Source organism: Heterocephalus glaber, unplaced genomic scaffold (genome assembly GCF_053883595.1).
Source record: "Heterocephalus glaber isolate CG9 unplaced genomic scaffold, H.glaber_assembly_v1.0 deba00000122, whole genome shotgun sequence".
Classification (NCBI taxonomy): Eukaryota; Metazoa; Chordata; class Mammalia; order Rodentia; family Bathyergidae; genus Heterocephalus; species Heterocephalus glaber.
The window spans coordinates 82,795,331-82,815,957 of record NW_028258138.1 but is presented as its reverse complement, the minus strand read 5'-3'; the positions used below and the strand labels follow the sequence as shown (position 1 = coordinate 82,815,957).

The window sequence follows — 20,627 nt, the reverse complement described above, 5'->3', positions numbered from 1 at the left end:
AGGCCTGGCATGGCCCACACACAGGACAGAGCAGCCGTCAGCGGCTACTGCGCCTGGGGACAGCACAGCAGCTGCCGAGCACTGCTGACTGTAGGGCCCCACCCAGGGGCCGAGAGTTCAGGACCGCAGACCAGCGGCACCCTCCGTGCCCAGGCTCAGTTCCTTCAGTGCCTCCAGGGCGGCTGGGCACAGAGCAAGAAAGACAGGATGGGTCTGGGGACGGAGGCCAAGCCTAGGGACTGACACACCCGCACACACGCGCACACACACTCAAGTCTGCCGCCTCGGAAAGGTCGGGCACAGCAAGGTCTCAGACAGGCAGGGAAGAGCTCTGATGGCGATCTAACAGGGACTCAGGTCTCTGTCCGGTGATGTCACTTTTCTTTCTATGGGGCAGGCCTCAGGTGACGCCCAACTGCATTTACCATAAGGACAAAATTAGTGCACACAGATAAGCACCATCACAGGGCCTGGGGGTACACACCTATGATCCCAGCCCTCAGGAGGCGGAGGCAGGAGGATCACCATGACTTTGAAGTCAGCCAGAACTACATAATAAGACCCTGTCTCAAAGACAAAATGCTGCAAACTCTAAATCTTCCCAAGAAGAATCGAGGTGTGGGGAGGAGGATCGAGACACATCACACATAGGCACTGATTCCCGAGCAAATGGAAACCCGACTCCAGGCAGGAGTCTAATGCCCTCTGAACGTGGCGCCCTGGAGCCCTCCTAACAAAGGGCAGGGAAAGCAGCTGGGTCATACAGGGCACCCAAACTAAGGTGACACAGCTCCTGGGGCCCCTCTGGCTAGGACGGCGTGACAGGATACTCCCCTTGCTCCCATCAGAAGGCTCCCGTGTCTCCACGTCCAGGAGGAATGCTCTGGCACCTACAAGGCCAACGGCACTGCAGCAGACTGGACCCGGGCCTCATGTGCTCCGAGCATCTGCTCCCCTGCCAAGCCGCAGCCCAGCCCTGCAAGGCAGTGTTAAGATCAAAACTAAAGCATAAAAAGATCATTTTTAAAAAGGAGCCACCCTGCCCTCAAATGACTGCAGTGGGGTGGGAACCAGTACGGTCTACCCAGAACCTCAGGTGGCCTTGCTTGGCAGCTGGGTTTCTTTAGCACGTTACTAGGAGTGGGCGCTGGGCCCAAGCTGGCCCTCAGCCCTGTGACTGTCCTTACTCAGGGACACGGAGGGGGCGCGGAGGGGCAGAGAAGGAAGACGCGAACAGCGCAGGCTTGGTGGCACCAGCCAGGGACACCGGGCATGACCACAGGAGGGCGGGTGGGAAGGCTCCTTCCAGGGGGACTTGTGTGCCACACACCCCACGTCGGAGCACGGGCAGGGACGGATGGAGCAGCGTGGGGGATTCAGCAAGTCCTTTCCAAGCGGTGGCAACAAAACCAGCCAGTTAGACGTGCAGGGTGCCCTTCAAGGTTTTTTATTACAATTAAAATTACACAAATGCAGATCAATTCATTTAAATCAAAACAGCTCATGTTTACATGTTTATACAGCAAACTGTACAATCCATACATAAAGCCCCCCCGCACTAGTCCTCCTCCTCCTCCTCATCGCTGATCACATACTTCTTGTGCTTCTTACCAGCCTTGTCATCGTCTTCTGCCTTCCTCTTTCCAGACGGCTCGCCTTCCTAAACAGACAACGTTTTCAAAACTCTAAAATTTAACTTGGGGCTGGGGAGTTAGCTCAGTGGGCTGCACCTGCCTGCAAGGCCCTGAGTGCCATCCCCAGCACCCCCAAAAAATAAATAAAAGTCAACCCATGATGAATGTAATCATGTACTGCAAATGTGTACTAATAAAAATTTTTTAAAATCTAAAAGTCAAAACAATATTTCTAAGATGGCCTCTCAAAAGCAGCCATGAGGGGCCAGGGATTTAGCTCAGTGGTTCCGCCGCCTGCCTTGTAGGCGCAAGGTCCCAAGTTCGATCGCTGGTACCAAAAACAAAAACAAAAACAAATAAAGCAGCCGTGAGCTCAGTGCTCAGTGCCTTTCTAGAAACTCCATCGCTGTTTCAGTAAGAACATTCCCCAGATGAACAAAACTCCCGCTCAAAGTCAAGACCAGTTCTCAGATCCACGGGCCCCCTCTTTGCAGGGCTCATATCCAACTCTAGGGCCTGGGCCAAGTACGTGGCAGACCCCGGTGACCTCACGGTGCGGCCGGGCACAATGGATGCTCCCTGTGCAAAGTGGCAGGAACCCATCCCTGAGCCGTGTGTGAGTGGGGAATGAGGCCTAAGGCAGGGATGCTCACTGCCTGAGTGCAGCCCTGTGGACACACTGGCCACCTGAAGGTGGGGCCCCGGAGGTCGGGTCAGGCTGCGGAGCGGGGAGGGGACAGAGCGGGCAGCAGGCAGCTCCGGCTGCGAGGATCGGCCGCTCCTGCCCGAGTCCTGCCCTCCACCTGGCGTGCTTCCCTCCCCAGCCTGGGAACGGAACAGCACAGCACAGCCCACCCCAGTCCCCACGCCTGCACCCCAGCTCTGGAGCCAGCACGGGCCAGTGAGCGCTTTCTCCCCTTGGCCAACCTGGCCCCCTGGAGAAGGTGCACAGCGTTTCCTGTTTCTGCCACCTGCCCCGAGTCCCCGGCCCACACGGCACACCCAGACTGCTGGGAAACAGAGGGACCCGAGGCGGGAGCTGCACCTCTCCTCCACTACCACCCAGGCCGGGCCTCAGAATGGGGTGATGCCACCTGAGATGCAGAGCTGGCCAGGAGGGGACAGTGCTTGCTGTCGGGGAAGCGAGGAGAGGTCTGGCAGAGAAGGGCCGGCTTTAGTCAGGCGGTCCCACACCTGCCCCTGCCAGCCAAGGGGAGCTCTGCTAGGCCTCGGGGCTTGAGGAAGAAAAGTCTCACTTATGAGGAAACCAAGAATAAACAGAGTCCCTGGAACTTCACGATTCTTAGTCACCATTTCTGCCTGCCAAGGAATAAACATCTCTTGGATGAAGATGCTGTCCCCAACAGTCCTATATCGCAAACATGCCACCAAGCTGTCACCTCACGGGAGCCCCTGGCCCTGCGCACCCACCTATGTCAGGGCCAAGGGCACCTCACCCTGGGCCAGATCCGGGGCCAAGGCCACCCGGAGCCCACACTCACCTCATCGCTGTTGAGTTTCTTGGCCTTGAGCAACCGCTGTGCCTTGTCCTCCTCCGAGCCCTCATCGCTGTCTGAGGAGTAGATCCTGGCGCGCTCCTCTGAAAGCAAAGCAACCAGGCTGAGTGGCTTTCGGAGCTGGTCATGGGCTCATTCCAGCGTCTCCCTTCTGCAGAGCACTTAGGTCTCTGCACCTTCCCCAGAGGAACTGAGTGACTGAAACATGTAATCTCAAGACTCAGCTCTCTGGAGCGCTCTGCACATGGAAGTGGGGGATGTGAGCCCGCCCGGCCCGAGCGGACGAGACCCGATGGGCTGGCCAGGCTTCATCTCTGGGGCCTGGCCACGGAACCCCTGGCTGGTCCTTAGCTGCAACCTTAACGCTCTGTCATCTTTCTGTGGCGTAACGTACCACTACCTTCCTCTGTGGGAAATTAGTGCTGACCAGAAAACAAAGTCTGTACTATGACCCCCAAATAAAGAACAGGTGTGTGAGGTACACAGGCCCACAGGCCAACTGGGTCATTGCAGGAGTCTGAGCGAGGATGCTTGTTCATTCTGCAGGGTGCTCAGAGAAAGGAAAATTGGGTGCTTTTAAAACTTGTTGCTCCACAGGGACAAAAGCAGATGCATGGTCCTCGGGCACAGTCAGCATCAGACTGTGACTCCTGGAGCTCCCAGAGAGGCAGCTGGCCCAGGGCCTCACCCAGACAGGAGCCGGTGTGGAGACGGGAAGTCACCATTGAGGCCGATGAGAAGGACAGTGACTCACGACAGCTGTGGCAGCAGCCGCCTTCTGCACCAGGGTCTGGGCTCAGTACCGCACATGCCGTCATTCAGGCCCTAACTAACCACAGGACGCACGGCCCAGGCCAGCGGGGTCCCTGAACCTCTGGGCCACCCAGCTGAGCAGCAAAGGACCAAGGGCAGGGCGGGCCAGGGTCCACCCACCCAGTGCACGCTTTCTTCCCACACACCATGTCGCTGCTGGCCACGGGAACCCTGGGCAGGACAGGAAAACAGCGTCTCAGGAGGCGGCAACTCGGTGCCAGAGCTGGCCACTTAACCCCTACCTGTCTTCGGGCAAGTTACTGAGCCTCTCAAAGCCTCAGGTCTCCTCAACAAGAACAGAGCCAGCCAACGTGGAGGCCCACCTGCCATCCCAGCACTGAGTGGCTGGGTTTGAACCCAGCCTAGGACAACTTAGTGAGATCCTGCCTCAAAATTTCAGTTTTTAAAAAGGGCCAAGGATGTAACTCAGCATGATGGCCCTGGGTTCAATCCCCTGTACTGGGAAAAAAGCGCAAAGTCACAAAAGCAAACATGATGGCACCGTGTGGCGGCCAGGCAGGACGCCCGGTGTACTGTAGAGAAGCTACCCCCACAAACCGAGCCCACCCAGAAGGGAACGAAGGCAGGAGCACGGACGAAACCATCCTCCAAATAATTCCGTTTCTTGGCTTTTGGTTGATACCAAAGCGAAGGTGGGACAGTTCAACTCTGACTGGCAAACAGGAGGGGTCTGGCGGGACGGCGGCAGCTGCTTCCCGCCTCGTGTCCCCAAAAAGGCTGCAGTCGAGAGGCACCGCCGACACTGGCCCTGGAGACCACGGAGCCCAGGTCCCGGCACGGAAACAAAGCCAAAGCCAGAGCACAAGGCCAGAGCCAGCGGATGGACACTCACCGCGGATGCCGCCTTTGTAGCGGTTCTTGATGGCAGCCAGACTGATGGACTCCTCACCCTCCTCCTCCTCGTCGTAGCGGTCGGGCTCCAGGTAGCTGGCGCTCAGCCCACGCTGGTGCTGCTTCTCCCGCATGCGGCGCTGCTGCGACTCCCGGCGGATGGACGCGCGCAGGCGCTCCTCCTCCTTCTGCAAAGCAGGGTGACACAAACCAGATGTCGTGTGTTGGGAGCCCAGTCCCAGGGCACTTGAGAGCTGGACCTGGGTGCTAGGGAGAGCGGAGCCCCCAAGGGAGGGCGTCTGGCAGATCCCTGGTAGCCAGTGGTCCCACCCCAGCGCCACACCCATGCACTCTGGCCCCAAGAACTGTGTGCTGAACACAGCTGCTGGGGTTCACAGAGTGAAAAGGGGAGAAGTCAGGGTGACTCCGGCATTTCTCTAAGGCGCCCTGTTCAAGTGCCCCAGCATCACAAGCAACTCTAGTGCTTCAGCTACCAACTCTACACAGCGCATTTGACGGAGCGGCCCAGGCCATGCAGAGGCCTCGTGAAAGCATGCCTGGTGCTGCAAGCCCCAGGGCCCCACAGCCAACTGCGCCTGCGTTCCACAGAGCGACAGGGTGTGCAGGAGGCCTACGGCATGTCCCCCAGTGCTGGGGGCCTCGCAGAAGGGGTGGGCCAGCACGGGGACCCTGGCTCCTGGGACCTGACTGCTGTGGAGAAAATACCAGACACGGGCACAGCAGGGGCTCCGGCCATGGGAAGGCCTGCAGGGTCCGCCCTGCTGCAGAGGGAAGATCCCCCTCCGGCTGGGGGACACAAGCCCTCCTTCATCGCTCAGGACCATGCGGAACAAGCTGGGGCCATCTGAAAACCCACCAGCAGGCGTTATGCTCTGAGCTCCGAAGAACTCGCAGCCAGGCTGGGCTGCGGCAGCGGCAGAGCACCTGCCCGGCGGGCAGAGCCCAGGCCTCCATCTCTGGCACCAGAAAAAGAACAGAGCCACACCCAGCCCATGCCTACACTGTGGGGTCCACAGTAGGCACTGCCCATTCCAGGCCCCTCACTTCCAATCTTTAGCATTCCCACTGACTTCTCATGCTGATCCTACACCAAATCCAAAATCCAGCTGGGTAACGACCTGGGAAGTAACGTGGAGGCTCAGCTACTCTGGTCACGTTGTGCAGCTGGGCTCCCAGGGGAGGGAACCACACCCCAGGCCTGATCCACACCATCGCCGTGCAGCTCAGTACCAGACCAATGCTTCAGAACCACTCCAGGAAAGGAGGGAGGCTGAGCTGCCCTGGGGACACCATGCTCCGCTACCAGGAGGCCCTGGCAAAGCCTGGCCACCCACCTTGATCATCTCTGTGCGCTGGCACTCGGGGTCGCGGCCAGCCATTGGCAAGATCCTAATCTTCTGTGTCTTTGAGCATCTGTCCGCAAGTGACAACGTCATCTTCCGGTGCGTGGCGCTGTCTGTGGAGTGAGGTCTGCGGAAATGAGCAAAGCACATCTCACTACCGCCAAACACGAATGGCCTTCAGACCCAGGCCACAAACAAGACACCAATGGCCACATCCACGTCACCAGGGCAGACAGGGACAGCGAGCAGGCTCCATGCTGCAAGTCCAGACACTGTCCTCTCACTAGGTATAGGGAAAAAGGGCCATTGTGCTTTTACTTCCTGGTGCCTTTTCTTTTTTTTTTTTTGGTACCGGGGATCGAACTCAGGTCCTTGTGCTTACGCAGCAGGCAGCGAAACCACTGAGCTGAATCCCCGGCCCCTGGTGCCTTTTCTTTCTTCTAAACTATGGCAGATTTTAGAGAATGTTTTCTTTTTTAAAAAATCAGGGGAAGAGGCCAAGGATTTAGCTCAGTGGTTCCACCTCCTGCCTCACAAGCGCAAGGTCCCGAGTTCGATCCCCAGTACCAAAAAACAAATAAATAAAAATAAAAATTGGGCCGGGGATTTAGCTCAGTGGTTCCGCTGCCTACCTCTCAAGTACAAGGTCCTGAGTTCAATCCCCGGTACCAAAAAACAAATAAATAAAAATAAAAATTGGGCTGGAGATTTAGCTCAGTGGTTCCAGGCTGGCCTCGCAAGTGCAAGGTCCCGAGTTCGATCCCCGGTACCAAAACAAAACAAAACAAAAACCTCACAAAGTAAAAATAAAAACCACGAAACCAGCTATTATGTGCCAGCTTATGTATAGACCATAGAGCGTTGTGCCTAAGTAAATTAATGTAAAAAGAGAGCAGTGAGAAACAAGTGCCAGCGGAGGTAGTTTAGCAGGGGAGAGCACCTTCCAGAAGCACAGGGTCCACAGCTCAGAGGGGCTGCAGCTCCAAAGGACACCGAGATCTGCTGTGGGTGCCTGTGGGAGCATCCTTACAGCTCAGACTAGGACAGCACACAGCAGGAGGAGGACTCAACACAGCCCACCTGACACAGCGCCAGGCTATGACCAAGACACTCCCCAGTCACCACCAGCACCGCGGCCCTCTAAGAGGACGGGCTGCTGTGACCACAGTGCAGGCAGTGCCCTCCCCGCCTGCAGGGTGCACATCAGGCGCTGCTCAGTCTCAGATGAACTCTGTCACGAGGGGGTGCGCACTGTCCACGTGGTGGCTGCTGGAGTGACCAAATGACAATGGACTACACGACAATCTCTCTTCAGCCCGGTCCCTGAGGCAGAACACCTGACACAGTGGCTCAGGGGCTGCGCCATGGCGAACCAGACAAGGGAGCAGCAGGCTCCGGTGGGCAGTTACCTGAAGGTTAGCTTCGTCTTGAAGACTGCCTGTCCCTGCAGGCCGGTGCCCTGCCGGATGAAGAGGTGGTTGTGGTCGCCCTGCAGCGGGGCCTTGTACACATCGAAGACCTCGTTGCCCAGATGCAGAGACATGCTAGGGACACAGCGCAGTCAGACTGGGGCTGCTGCTCCACCTCCAACCTCCCGGCCCCTTCCTCTCTTCAGACTCGGAGGGGACAGCACACACCAGCTCTGCCACAGCCCGGAGGACAGCATCCCCAAATGCCCAGCTGCGAGGGGCGGGCATAGGGCCAAGGCAGCCCAACCTTCCCGAGCTTCAGGCCGTGCCAGAGGATGACCTCACCTCAGCACACTGTCACTTGCTGTCTCCCTCAGTCCGCACGACCCCATCTAACCTGTTACTCCTCTCAGGTTTTCTAGGTAACCACGGGGAGTAACTGATGGAAATCCTTTTATTTTCTCCCCCAGTACTCTGGCTTAAACCCAGTCCCAAGTTATTTGGGAGGCTGAGGCAGGAAGACTGCTTGAGCCCAGGTTTGGGCCAGGCTGGGCAACACAGAAAGACCTGTCTCTTCAAAAGAGGGCCCCAAATAAGCACCTACGGCACAACTTGCCCCTCCTTCAGCCCGGCGCGGCTGGCCTCACCTGCCGTCTGACCACTTGACGATACGAGCGTTGCTCTCCTTAATTTCATTTCCCTCCTCATCGCGGCGAGTCCGCCATCGGATAGTGTTTTCTACCTGCGTTAAAATACCGATACCTTAGAAAACTGCACTTTAACTGCCTTGATGTTCTTCTCAAGAGACACAATCAGAATGACCTCGTGTACAGCATGACAGAAAAATAATCAAAATCCTCTCACTTTAATCACCTAGAAATGCTGAACAATTAAAAACAGGAAAAAACGAGGCTTCGGTGAATTTCTGAGCTCCTAGTGTCCCAGCCCCAGAGGAAACTGAGCCTGGCCCGCCATCTGCCACTGGCCTGGGAGGCTTCAGACCCAGCCAAAGCCGTGCACACAGCGACAGAGCCCGAGCCTGCGGGCCAACTCAGAGCAGAGGGCCTGTGTGAGGTCAGTTCTCAGAGCTCAGGGGCCCATGAACGAGACAGAAAACCCTGCCCAAGGCCAACAAGGCCGGGGCTCCCCCTATCAGTCAGGCTCAAGAAATGTCCCAGGGAAATCGGACCCCAGGTTTGGAGAGTTGGGAGCCTAAGCATCTGAGCAGTGCGGCAAGGAGACACCAGACAGATACAGAACAGAATTAAAAACTCGGCGGGGCTTCAGGAACCTCAGCTCATTCGCAGCATGAGGTCATCAGCAGCATCCTTGGAACCACCTCAGTGACCGCAAGGGATCAGAGACAAAGACAGGGAGAAGCTGCCTTTCCCTAGTCGATAACACCACATACAGGATCACAGAACGGACGGGAAACCCTTAGGACATGAGAATTTAAAGTGCACACTCCAGTTTCACCTCAGAGCTGTCGCCTCCTGTAGAACCCTCGGTCCCACAGGACAGAGCAGCGCCTGCCCAGCAAAGTCCGGCGACCAAGGAGACCTTCCTGGGGACTTGGGACAACAGAGCTCTCTCGGGCCGCAGGACATCGGGAGAACACAGGGTGGGCCGGCCACGGAGAAGTGTTAGCAGTAAATTCTCCTTTTGTGTATGATTTGTCTGCAGATTAAGCCCTGAGAACCTCCTCTTCAGAAGTTCCCAACGCTTCACCAACAGCCTGGGTGAAGGTAGCTCTAAACATCTAACACCTAACTACAGTAATTACTGTTCTGAAGGAAGCAGCTGCCAATTTTTAAAAAAGCATCAAAAGACCTAACAGTAAGAAAAATATTAGAGAAGGGACATTTTCTAAAGAGAAGCGACATTTTTATAGGTTCCCGTTTGCTAATATGTCTGGCACTACCCCACCGTGCTACGCAGGTAAAGTTAGGTTCTCAACTACTACATCATTTCCTTAAAAATATTCTGAACAGGCAGATGATTTGTTTGGCTAGTAGAAGAGGAAACAAACATTTTCAAATGCTCAAGTTTCACGTTAGCGACCTCGGATTTTACTTCATGAAAGAAAGAGTATAGTAAGGGACAGTACCTTTAATTTTAACCTGGTTCTGCCTTCTTCATCCAGCATTTCCTCATCCTCAAATTCATCTTCATAGTACTGAGGATCAAAAGGCCTGCGAAGTGTTTTAGAGTAAATGATGGACAGACAGATTTACAGACAATCACTGTTAGGTAACGATGTGTCTTATTTACAAACACCAGCATATCAAAAAGTTAAAATGGAATTTTAAAAACCACGATGGCCAAGTATCTTCACGCTCAGCTTCAAGAAGTATTCGAATTACTGCAACTTCTTAAAATGTGGAGTTCACATAGACTGCTTGAAAGAAAGTACCAGCAAGGCTAAATATCCAAGACACTTTTTACTGATTACACAGCCTTCCCAACTTTAGGCCACCTACATCCCAGCTGTCCACATCAACACTTAAGTCGCACACGAGCTTGAGCACCAGCTTAGTAAGCACCTGCCAGCCGTTTCATTATGCAACGCCCGTGGCTCATCTACAGCAGTGGCAGATTCAGTGGACATCTCCTGCTTCTAGCAAACTTCATCCCTTTCAAAAACAAAAACTTCAGGGTTTTGTTTTTCTTTATGGAGCTGGGGTCTGAACCTGAGGCCTTCACAATGAGCTGCACCCCAGCCCTTTTTAAACTGTGTTTCTGAGACAGGGTCTAATTCACTACGTTGGCCAGGCTGGCCCTGAACTTGTGTTCCTCCTGCCTCAGCTTCCCAGAGTGCTGGGATTACAGCATGTGCCACCACGCCTGGCTAATTTCAGTTCTTTTAGGGCTACACTAGTCAAAAGTGTCTGGAAGAGCCAGTGTAATTCCAATTACCTGGGCTGAGGCAGGAGGATCACAAGTTTGAGGTCTGCCTGGACAACTTAGTGAGGCCGTCTCAAAATACATTTAAAGGGGCTGGGATGTAGTTCAGTGGCAGAGCACTTGCTGGTATGTGTGAGGGGCCACACCAGATCCCCAGTATCTTAAAAAGAAGTCTTTAAGACAGACTTGTGATTTCTGTCTTTCATAAGAAAGCATCATGCTGCTAAAACAGAATCATGAGTATCAAACGCTTCCTTTATAAGTAATGAACCCTTTTCCTATCTCAGAATGTATATTCTTTTTTGTCATTTTTGTCATTAGTCAACTCAACTCACTGTAAAGTAATAAAAATACCTGTTTCTATTCAAGATCCAGAAAAAGGGCTGGGGATTTAGCTCAGTGGTGCCTCCACCTGCCTCACAAGCACAAGGTCCCAAGTTCAATCCCCATTCCAAAAAAAAAAAAAAAAATTCAGAAAAAAACTGGTTTCCCTCACCTGGGCTCCACACTGAGGAAGTTGGGCAGTTTGACAAAATACAGGTCATTTCCTAAGTCAGTGTTGACTTTGGGGATTTCCACTTCTATTCTGGTCTCAGGAATGGGCTCCTCCTCCTGCTGGTCCTGAGGCAATCCATTCTCATCCTGAGGAGAGGCCGGGGGCTCAGAGCTCCCACTGTTCCTCCTTCCCGCTCCGCCCAGCCCTGAGAAACACTTCCCAGGAAGCACAGAGCAGGACAGGGCCCTCTGCCCTGTGATGAATCTCTCTGTCCTCGGCCGGCACACCAGGGCCCTGGTCCGATGGAGGAAGAGGGCACGGCCAGGAGTCGCCAGGTGATGCCTGAGACGGGAGGTGTCCACCCGGGGGACCCACACTTCCACTTCCCATGCCAGTGGCCCTGGAGCCCCTGCCCCACAGGCTGCCCCCTCGGGAAGTCGCTTCTACTCCTCCAGGCCAGGCGCTTCCTACAGACTGAGAAGCCATCTGCTGGCTGGACTCTCCCGCTGAGTTCGCTTATCAGTGTCCACTCCTGGGGGACGAGGCCCTTTGCTTCTGCCCGATTTACTTTCTCGGGGTGCAGGGGACGAAGCCCAGGGCCCAAGGGCTGAACGGCACCCCAACAGACTCCCAAGGCCGCTCACGCCACTCACCACAGGCTGCCCCGGTGTGGGCGGCTTGTCCTCCCCATCACTCCCAGAAGAAATGTCATCTGCACCTCCGAACAGGTCCATGGTGCCGCTGTTGTCTTTCAAGCAGGAGGGAAACGCATGGCGTGATCGCTGAGATGCTTCAGAGCCAAGCGTTTCAACACTGCAACCCCCAAAACACAACTGGGCCGAATCTCAGAGCCTGCGTGGAGGCCGTGTCCCCAAGAGCAGGGGCAGCCCAGGGACAGGTGACACACATGGGCACACAGCTTACGTCTTGTTTTGTTTTTCTGAGACAAGGCGGGCCTTGCACTCATGATCCTCCTGCCTCAGCCTCCCGAGTGCTGGGATCAGTCATGTACCAGCCAGAGTCTATCCTTAGTCTGACATTTAACCGTTAAGAACAAGGAGCCCTGGGACCATCCTGACTCAAACTGCAGGACAGACAGGGTTACTTCCGCTCCCCCTCAGAAGGGCCTCGGTCCAGCTCAACAAGGCAGTGGCGCCTCTCTGCCTCTCTGGGCCCACAGCTGGGGTGAGCACCTCGAGAAGGGACCGCACCTCAGCTCACTGATGGCCTGTGCTTCCATGTCCCCCTAAAGCCTCCTGCTTTTCTTTTTCCCAGTGTCAGGAATCAAACTCAGGACCTTGCATTTGCAAGGCAGGCACGGTGCCACTGAGCTACATCCCCGGCTGGGCCTCATGGTTTTTTTTTTTTGGTACTGGGGATCGGAACTCAGGACTTCTCATGGTTTTTTAAAGGTGACTGAATCTTGAGTGTGCAATTGATTCAAAGTGCAGGGCTAGGCCTGAGGGCACTAGGATTAAGGGCCTGAGTACTGCCCTCCCTAAGCACCCTGAATGAGATAAAAGGGACTGGAAGGCGCTGTGTAAGGCCCCTTGTTGCTTTTCCTTCTTCTGCGGCCAGGAAGTGCTGCTCCTCCATCCTGCCCTGCAGCCAGCTGACCATGGACTGAAACCTCTATAGACTATGAGCCAAATTCACCTCCCCCTTTAACTCTGGGTGTCGGGTATTTTGTCTCAGCAACTACCTAACACTTTCATGCAGAAGGAAACAACAGGCACCTTTGGGCAGCTCAGCGTCGCTGTCTGCTTCGGAATCCGATGCAATCGCATTCTTGCGTTTCATCCGTAAGACTTCGTCTTCACTATCGCTGCCTCTTGCGGATTCTACAAGAGCAGAGTTAGAAGTTGTGCATGACCCCAGCTGCATCAAAGCCTGAATTTCATGTTTTAAAGTGACATGGGGACAAGTGAGCGGCGGCAGCTTCCAGATGCCACACTGCCCAGCAGCAGCCAGGGCAGAGCCCCTCATGCACATGCGCTGCAGACGACTCTGAAACACATCATGCCAAGGAAAGGCGCCAGGTGGCCCAGCCAGGCCTCTACTGACCACAGGGCTCAAGTACAGCGTGGGGGAGACGGGCAGGTGGGAGGGACGGAAGAGGGAGTGTCAAGGTGACAGAACTGTTCTGTCCTGACTGCAGTGGTGGTCACGCAAATTTACACATTTGAGCTGAGGACAGAGGCACATGCTTGTCATCCCAGCACTGCGAGGATGAGCAAGAGGTCTGCAAGTTCAAGCCCAGCCTGGGCAACTTAGCAACTAGTGAGATCCTATCACAGAAAATAAAAAGGGCCGGAGATGTAGCTCAGTGAGAAGGCCCTGAGTTCAATCCCCGGTACTGTAAGAAACAAATAAAACCCCACAACAATAAAACCCAAAAAGCTATATATGTGTTAACACTAGTAAAACTACATACACACAGGCTGGGTGTTGATGGTGCACGCCTGTAATCTCAACACTGGGGAGGCTGAGGCAGGAGGATCGCTGCAAGTTCCAGGCCCACTTGGATTACACGGTGAGACCTAGTCTCCAAAAACTAAAACAAACAAACAAAAAAACTATACACAATGACCAAAAAATTAAAGGGCTGGGGTACAGGCACTAGCTTAGCATAAGCAAGACCCTCAATTTGATCTTCCACACCACACAAAATAAAGTCAACTTTACTGGACATTAATTTTCAAAAACATTTAAAAAAAGAACACCAACGGCTGTCAGCAGAAATCCTTAGGGGAAATGTGAAAATTAATACTGAAACCTAGGGTCAAACTTATATGACTCATTATAAATGAGAAAAAAGGTGAAATTTTGGAAAGGAAAAAGCAGCTACATCATGATTTCTGGATGGTACAGCCGTGTATCTGAAACCTGGCAAAAGTCTACTAGAGAGCTCAGAGTTAAGCAGTCACCAGTTACCAGGTTCCCCACTGTGACTCCAATCTTGAATTACCTCGCTCGCTGGCGCCTGGGAAGCACTACGTGGCCCCAGAGATTCTGGTCCAGGTACAAACACCCCTGCTCTGCCTGGGCCGTAGTCCACAGACCACAGCCACCCCGCGACTGTCCGCCCTCTCCTGACAAGGCCACACGTGGCTCTGCCCTGTCCGGGGGTCAGTGTCCCAGACGGGGGAGCGGGAGAGTGCCCTGAGAAGACGGGGCCGGAGCGCGTGTGGTCACTCGCAGAAATGAGTGTCCGGTGTCACTTCCGGGGGACCCCTAGAGAGGTGACTGACTGCTGTACAGCACCAAGAACCTGGTGTCTGCGTTCACTGTCTTCTGAGGACTGTGCTGATGTGAGCAGGACAGAGCCAACTGTTACAGAAGGTAGGCCAGGCACTTGGGACCCACGCCAGAGGCACAGGGCAGGGGCCTGACCCAGCAGGGGCACAGTGCGGCTCTCACAGCTCATCACTGTCCCTGCCACCACCCCGCAAGCTTGCACCTCCCGACATCGTGGACTGGGCAGCCGCCTGACTGAGTGGCCCCTACTGCAGACTCGGCCAGGAAAGCACAGTCATCGATCAGGGAGGAAGACACAGAATTGTGCACTTCAATCACGTGCGTTCATTTCCGGTGAATGGGATCAGTTTTCCTGGGCGTCGGATCACCTCTGGATGCAGACGCCAAGCTGGACACGGCGCCCACCTCTCAGGCCTCCCAGAGACACCCAGGGGTGTCTCCCTCCAGGAAGGGCTGTTCTCACCAGCTGCAAGCTGCGCTTTCTAGGTAGCTGTGGAAATGGAGCCAACTCAAGTCTTTATCAAGCACCTCAGTCATTCCTTCTGCTCCATCATCAGTTAACAAACAGAAAGGAAAGCGAATAAAAGGAGTATTGTGATTTAGCTCTAGATGTTCCCCAGAGCTTCATGTGCTCACAGACAAGAGATGATTGGACTACGGGACTGACGGCCAACTTACTGTGAGGAGGCAGGGCCTGGTGGGAAGAGGGGCTCCTGGGGGTGTGGCTGGGAAGGCTCTGTCCCCTCCCCAGCTCCGCCCTTGACCCTATATGCTTCCTGTCTGCCAGGTCACGAGCAGCTCTCCTCAGCCATGCTGTCCTACCCTGGAGCCAGCCAACCATGCACTGAACCCTCTGAACCGTAAGCCAAAGTAAACCTCTCCTCCTTCTGTTGCAGGTGTTGGGAATTGGGTCCCAGGGAGGGCAGAGTGAGTAAGACAAGTTGGACTAAAAAGCAGCCAAATGGGTAGCTGGCAAAGGTGAAAAAGGAGGGATGGGAGAGGAGGTAAAGGGAAGGAAAGGCACAGGCCAGGCTAGGCCCCAATGCCCATCCCAAGCCACCCCACTCTCTCAGCCTACCTGACTTGTGGTCCTGCTCCTCCTCATCGTCCGACGGCCTATGGTCCTCGTCCGAGGCCTGTGGGCGCTCATCGTCGGAGATCTGTGCTTTGTCCTCGTCGGAGCCCTGTGGCCGCTCGTCATCATCAGAGTTCTGCTTCCCGTCCTCATTGTCAGATGCTGCTGGCTGCTCCTCATCCGAGTTGGCCTTCTCCTCCTCCGACAGCGCGGGCCGCTCGTCGTCGTCTGAGTTCTGCATCTTCTCGTCGTCCGAGTTGGGTAGCTTGTCCTCGTCGGATGCCTGGGCCCGCTCCTCCTCGTCCGAGTTCTGCATCTTCTCGTCGTCGTCATCATCAGACTGGTCGCTCTTGTCCTCTCTGCCCCACTTGTCATCATCTGAATGAGCCTTCTCCGAGCCGTCTGCCTCTGAGCGGTGGCTCCCACCTTCAGACCTGCGGCCCTCGTCCTCGTCCTCGTCCTCATCCTCCTGCTGGCCGTCTGAGCCGCTGTGCTGGTCCACATCAGAGCCATCGTTGTCCTCCCGGTCGGAGCGCTCAGAGGCCTCTGATCTGTTGTCGGATCGCTCAGAAGGATTCTCGCTGCCACTGTGTCGAGACGCCCCCTCATCCTCACTGTCGTCACCAAATAGCTCCTTGTTACTCGGCTGCCCCGAGTCACCTGCGTCATCCTGGTCACTTTCACTTCCAGAAGCGTTACTGCCCGACGCCGCATTCTCCTGATCAGAGTCAGACTCAGACCCGGATCCAGAATCAGAGTCTGTGGATCACACAACACAAGGTAAAGTCAGCCAGCACATAGGAGCAGCGTGAGGGGCACCTGACATCCAAGCAGAGAGGAAGCTGGCAGAGAAGCGGGCAGAAGCCACCGGAAGCTGGAGACGGAGAGCTGCAGGACCCAGGGAAATTCGCTGGATCTCAAAAAGAAAGCAGAAGGGCCGGGGATTTAGCTCAGTGGTTCCGCCGCCTGCCTCGCAACTGCAAAGTCCCTAGTTTGATCCCCGGTACCAAAAAAAAAAAAAAAAAATGTATCTCTGAAAACAAAACTGACAAGAATTAGCCAGACTGACAGAGAAAAGAAGGCAGAAGATTCAAAGGACTGAAATTAGGCATAAAAACGGGACATCACCTGGCCTTATAGAAACAGACGATAAACAACACTGCACCACAGCTATAATACTCACATGGTCTAGAAACATAGGAACTGTTAAAGCCAATTCAAGATGAAACAGAAATTCTGAATGGATCTAAAACAGAGTTTGAATCCATTCAGTAATGCGAAAGCTTCCAGCAAAGAAAAGCCCAGGACTAGATGGCTTCCTCAGGAAACCCCATCAAAAGCTTAAAGAAGCATTAACACCTACTGCCTCGAACTCTGCCACCAACTGAAGTGGCAGGACATTTGCTTCCTAACTCATTCTATGAGGCCGACATGACTCTGCCATCAAGGCCAGACCAAAACATCCTAGGAAAACTACAGACCAATACCTACCATGAATACAGGTGCAAAACTCACTTTTAAAAAATCAGCAGCCAGGAGTGGTTATGTACTCCTGCAACCTCAATACTTGGGAGGCTGAGGCAGAAGGATCTCTGTGAGTCCAAGGCCAGACTGGACTACATAGTGAGTTCAAGGTCAGTGTGAACTACATAGCAAGACCTTGTCTCAAAAAACAATAATAGCCGAGCTTGGTGGTGCATGCCTGTCATTCCAGCACTTGGGAGTCTGAGACAGGAGGATTCGCATGAGTTCAAGGCCAGCCTGGGCTACACAGTGAATTCAAAGCCAGCATGCACGACATAGCAAGACTCTGTCTCAAAAAACCCATAATAATAATAATCCAATTAGCAAATTATATCCAACAGCATATTCAAAGGACATACACCATGACCAAACGGGATTTATTCTAGGAACACAGGGTGGCTCAATATCTAAACACCAAATATCATATCAAGAATTTTAAAAAGTGATCATTTTAAATGACGTAGAAAAACACTTGACAAAATCCAACACCCTTTCATGATAAAGCCACTCAACAAACTAGGAAGAGAAGGCAATTTCCTCAACAAGATAAAGAGCATGTACGAGCCAGGAGTGGTGGCTCCCAGCTGAGGCAGGAGGGTCTCTCGTTTGAGGCCAGCCTAGGCAATTCAGCAGATGCTGTCTCAGAAGAAAAGAAAAGAGCTGCAGGTGTGGGCCTGTGGCAGAGCATCTGCCGGGCATTTGTGAGGACCTGGGTTCAATCTCCCACACCAAGGGAAAAAAGACCATCTATAGAAACCACACAGCTAACATCACAATGATGAAACCTAGTCCTTTCTTTGTAAATCAGGACCAAAACAATCATGTTACAGGAAGTACTAGCCAGAGAGACTGTACAATGAGAGACACAAGCATGGACACTGGAAAAAGTAAAACTATCATCTATTCACAGACAACATGACCTTACACATAAAACATCCTGAAGAATCTATATGACAGCTAATATACCGAGCATAGTTGTAGGATAAAAGATCAGCATACAAAGATCAGTTGTATTCCTATATACTAGCAATAAGCAATCCAAAACTAAATTAAGAAAGCAATCCCACCTGCTGTAGTATTCAAAAGACTAAAACACTTAGCAATAAATTTAACTTGGGAAGTGCAGCACTTATACCATGAAAAGTATCACACAATGTTGAAAGAAATTAAAAATCTAGCACATTTATAAAACAGCACATTCTGTCTAGGCAGACTCTACGCATTGTTCTAAGAAGCTTGTCATCTATTTTCCACAACTCTCACAGCCCAGGGAGATAATGAAATATGCCAGGCATAACAAGAATTACCATGTCTTGCCAGGTGTGGTGGTGCACACCAGTAATCCCAGCACTTGGGAGGCAGAAGCAAGAGGATTGCCTTGAGTTCAAGGCTAACCTGGGCTACACAGTGAGTTCAGGGCCAGCCTAAACTACAAAACAAGACCCTGTCTCAAAACAAAACAAAAAAAAGCAAAACCAAAAACAATAAAAAGAATTACCCTGTCACATCCATACCACCTTCAGGAACAACACCAAACTTCAAGTGCAGTAGGACAGATTTGGGAGCAAACCTTAGAGAGTCTATGTACCTAACAGTGAGATGGAAGAAAGCTGCAATAGGCTTATAAGGAGGTTTTAAAAAACAAAAACAAGGCCCAGAAAACCAAGAGTTTCTACACATCACTTCCCTATACTCTGGATTTGCAATGGGAACGCACTAAATGCTTCTTCTACCCATCCAAGTACTTACCAGATATGCACTATGCATCAGTGTAAGCTGGGGGGTGGTTCTTCTCATCATTATACACCCAACACCTAAGGACGGAGCTGGAACATGTTTATCCTGGCCATCCATCCAGCAGAAGCCCATACCCCAGAATGCAGTACTCTGTACCTCTTCCACCCCGTGCTCCTTTCACTAAGCTCCGAAAATCATGAATAAAGTGGAGTTGAGGGAAATGGAGGAGAGAAAGAAGAAAGAACCACAACAATGCACTTAGCTAAGGAAAAAATGTATACAGATACGCTGCTTTGAGCCTGGAGGGCTGCAAGAGTTCTGAGCGTGGTGCAAGGCTCTTTCTCACTTCCAAGAACTCTTCTTTGTACTTCAAACTTGCATATCCACAGTGCCAGCGCGGGATACTTCCAGTCTCCAGGAACATCCACCACGAACACACCTGCCTCCCTCTACCCCCAGCCCCCGCCCCGCCGTGAACTTGAGTCCAGCCAGCCAGCCACCAGCAGGCCCTCCGTGACTCCTCCCTGAGCCGAGACCCACCTGCTCCCCGTGCTGCACCGCAGCCTCCAGGCTCCTCGGGGCTCCCGTGCAGAGCGCGCCCCCTTCCCCGTCCCCGTCCCCCCCGCAGCGGCTCCTGCGACTACCGCGCGCTCCCGGCGCTGAGAGCCCCGCCTGAAGAAGAAGGGGCGCGGCCGGGCCCGCACACGCCCCGAGCGCCCCTCGGCCGGAGACCTGGGCCCCACCTTTGCGCTCCGCGTCGCTGTCCGCGTCGCTGCCGAAGAGGTCTTCTATGTCCGCCATCGCACCGCACCGCACCGCGGCCACCTCCGCCGCCGGGGCCACCGCGCCGCTTTTTACGGCTCGGAGCCGACGGGACGCGACAGTATCGCAAAGCTTCACGGGGGGAACTGCTTTCCGACCGTGACCGACTTCCTGTTCCGCGGGCCGGAAGCCCAGCCCCTGGCTGGCGTGTCGCCTTCTGCGGTACGCTGTCCCCTGCAGTGTCCTCCGCTGGGCGCCCGGGCTTGGGCTCTGGACTGCTTTCTCCTCATAGAAGTTGTGGAGGAGTCCAAGACCTCTCTGTTTACGTGGGTGACAGCTACTGATAGTTATTGTGTTCGTAATCAAAGCAGATTTCCTTTGTTTTTGTTTTGTTTTTGAGTCAGCGTCCCATGTGGTCCAGGCTGATTTTGAACTCACGAAGTTCCCCAGGGCGGCCTGGAACTCGCGATCCTCCTGCCTCGGCGGCCCGACGACAGGTGTTTGCCACCACGCCAACCAGATAATTTATTTTTTAAGTTATTTTCATTTTCCAACCAGTTTATACAGACTGCAGTGTGTGGGTGGGACATCTTGACAGTGAAGCAGACAACACAGTTGATGCTATGTGATGTGATATGGGTTGAGCAAAGATAGACCCTACAGCTGAGCAGAGGGAAGATTGGAGTGAGCACTGCTTTCATGGGTGGTGTTTTGTTTTGTTTGTTCATAGCTTATCCGTGTACTTTGGTTCTCTAGAGTACTGGGAAAAAATTCTCCCAAGACCATAGTCTCCTTTCCTAACTGTAGTCCATGTGTGCAGCATACAGGGCACACAACACATCTTAATTCCCTTTCCATCCGCGCCCCTCACATCCCCCTCCCTCCCTCCAAATGTTAATTTACTTAAAAATATATATGTATGTATATGTTAACTGTTAGACCCAGAGAGAAAGAACCAACCAGAGACCGATATTAAATCCACACAGGAGTTTATTATCGGCTGGGACCTGAGCTGAGCATCTGACTCGAGCCCCGACTGGGGTTAGACAAACATGTGTTATACACCTTTGAGGCCAACAGTTGCTAGGCACCCCCCCACACACCCCGCATGGGATAGAACTAGCAAAGCAAGCAAAAGGTACAGAAGAGGAACGTCCTGCTGTTAGAACATTTGTAAAACAATAGTTGATTGTTATTTCTAAAGGGGTTTTCTAAGGGGAGGAGGTTTTTAACCTTCCTCCTTCTGAGTTCACCTAAAGGGCAGCAGCAATATGGAGTCTGT

The 20,627-nt window shown here is 53.5% G+C and overlaps 1 protein-coding gene across 1 annotated transcript; it reads right to left on the bottom strand.

Annotated features, from left to right (window-relative positions):
- Positions 1-1,431: 1,431 nt before the first annotated feature.
- Leo1 (LEO1 component of Paf1/RNA polymerase II complex) lies at positions 1,432-19,495 on the bottom strand. The gene is made up of 12 exons (XM_004835397.2): positions 19,327-19,495; positions 15,326-16,081; positions 12,726-12,830; positions 11,643-11,737; positions 10,990-11,135; positions 9,697-9,781; positions 8,237-8,331; positions 7,590-7,724; positions 6,172-6,307; positions 4,818-5,004; positions 3,137-3,234; positions 1,432-1,660 (listed from the first exon to the last, which is right to left on the bottom strand). Exons 1-12 carry the CDS (start codon positions 19,382-19,384, stop codon positions 1,559-1,561), a joined length of 1,998 nt encoding a protein of 665 aa, XP_004835454.1. The 5' UTR covers positions 19,385-19,495; the 3' UTR covers positions 1,432-1,558.
- Between the last annotated feature and the right edge of the window lie 1,132 nt (positions 19,496-20,627).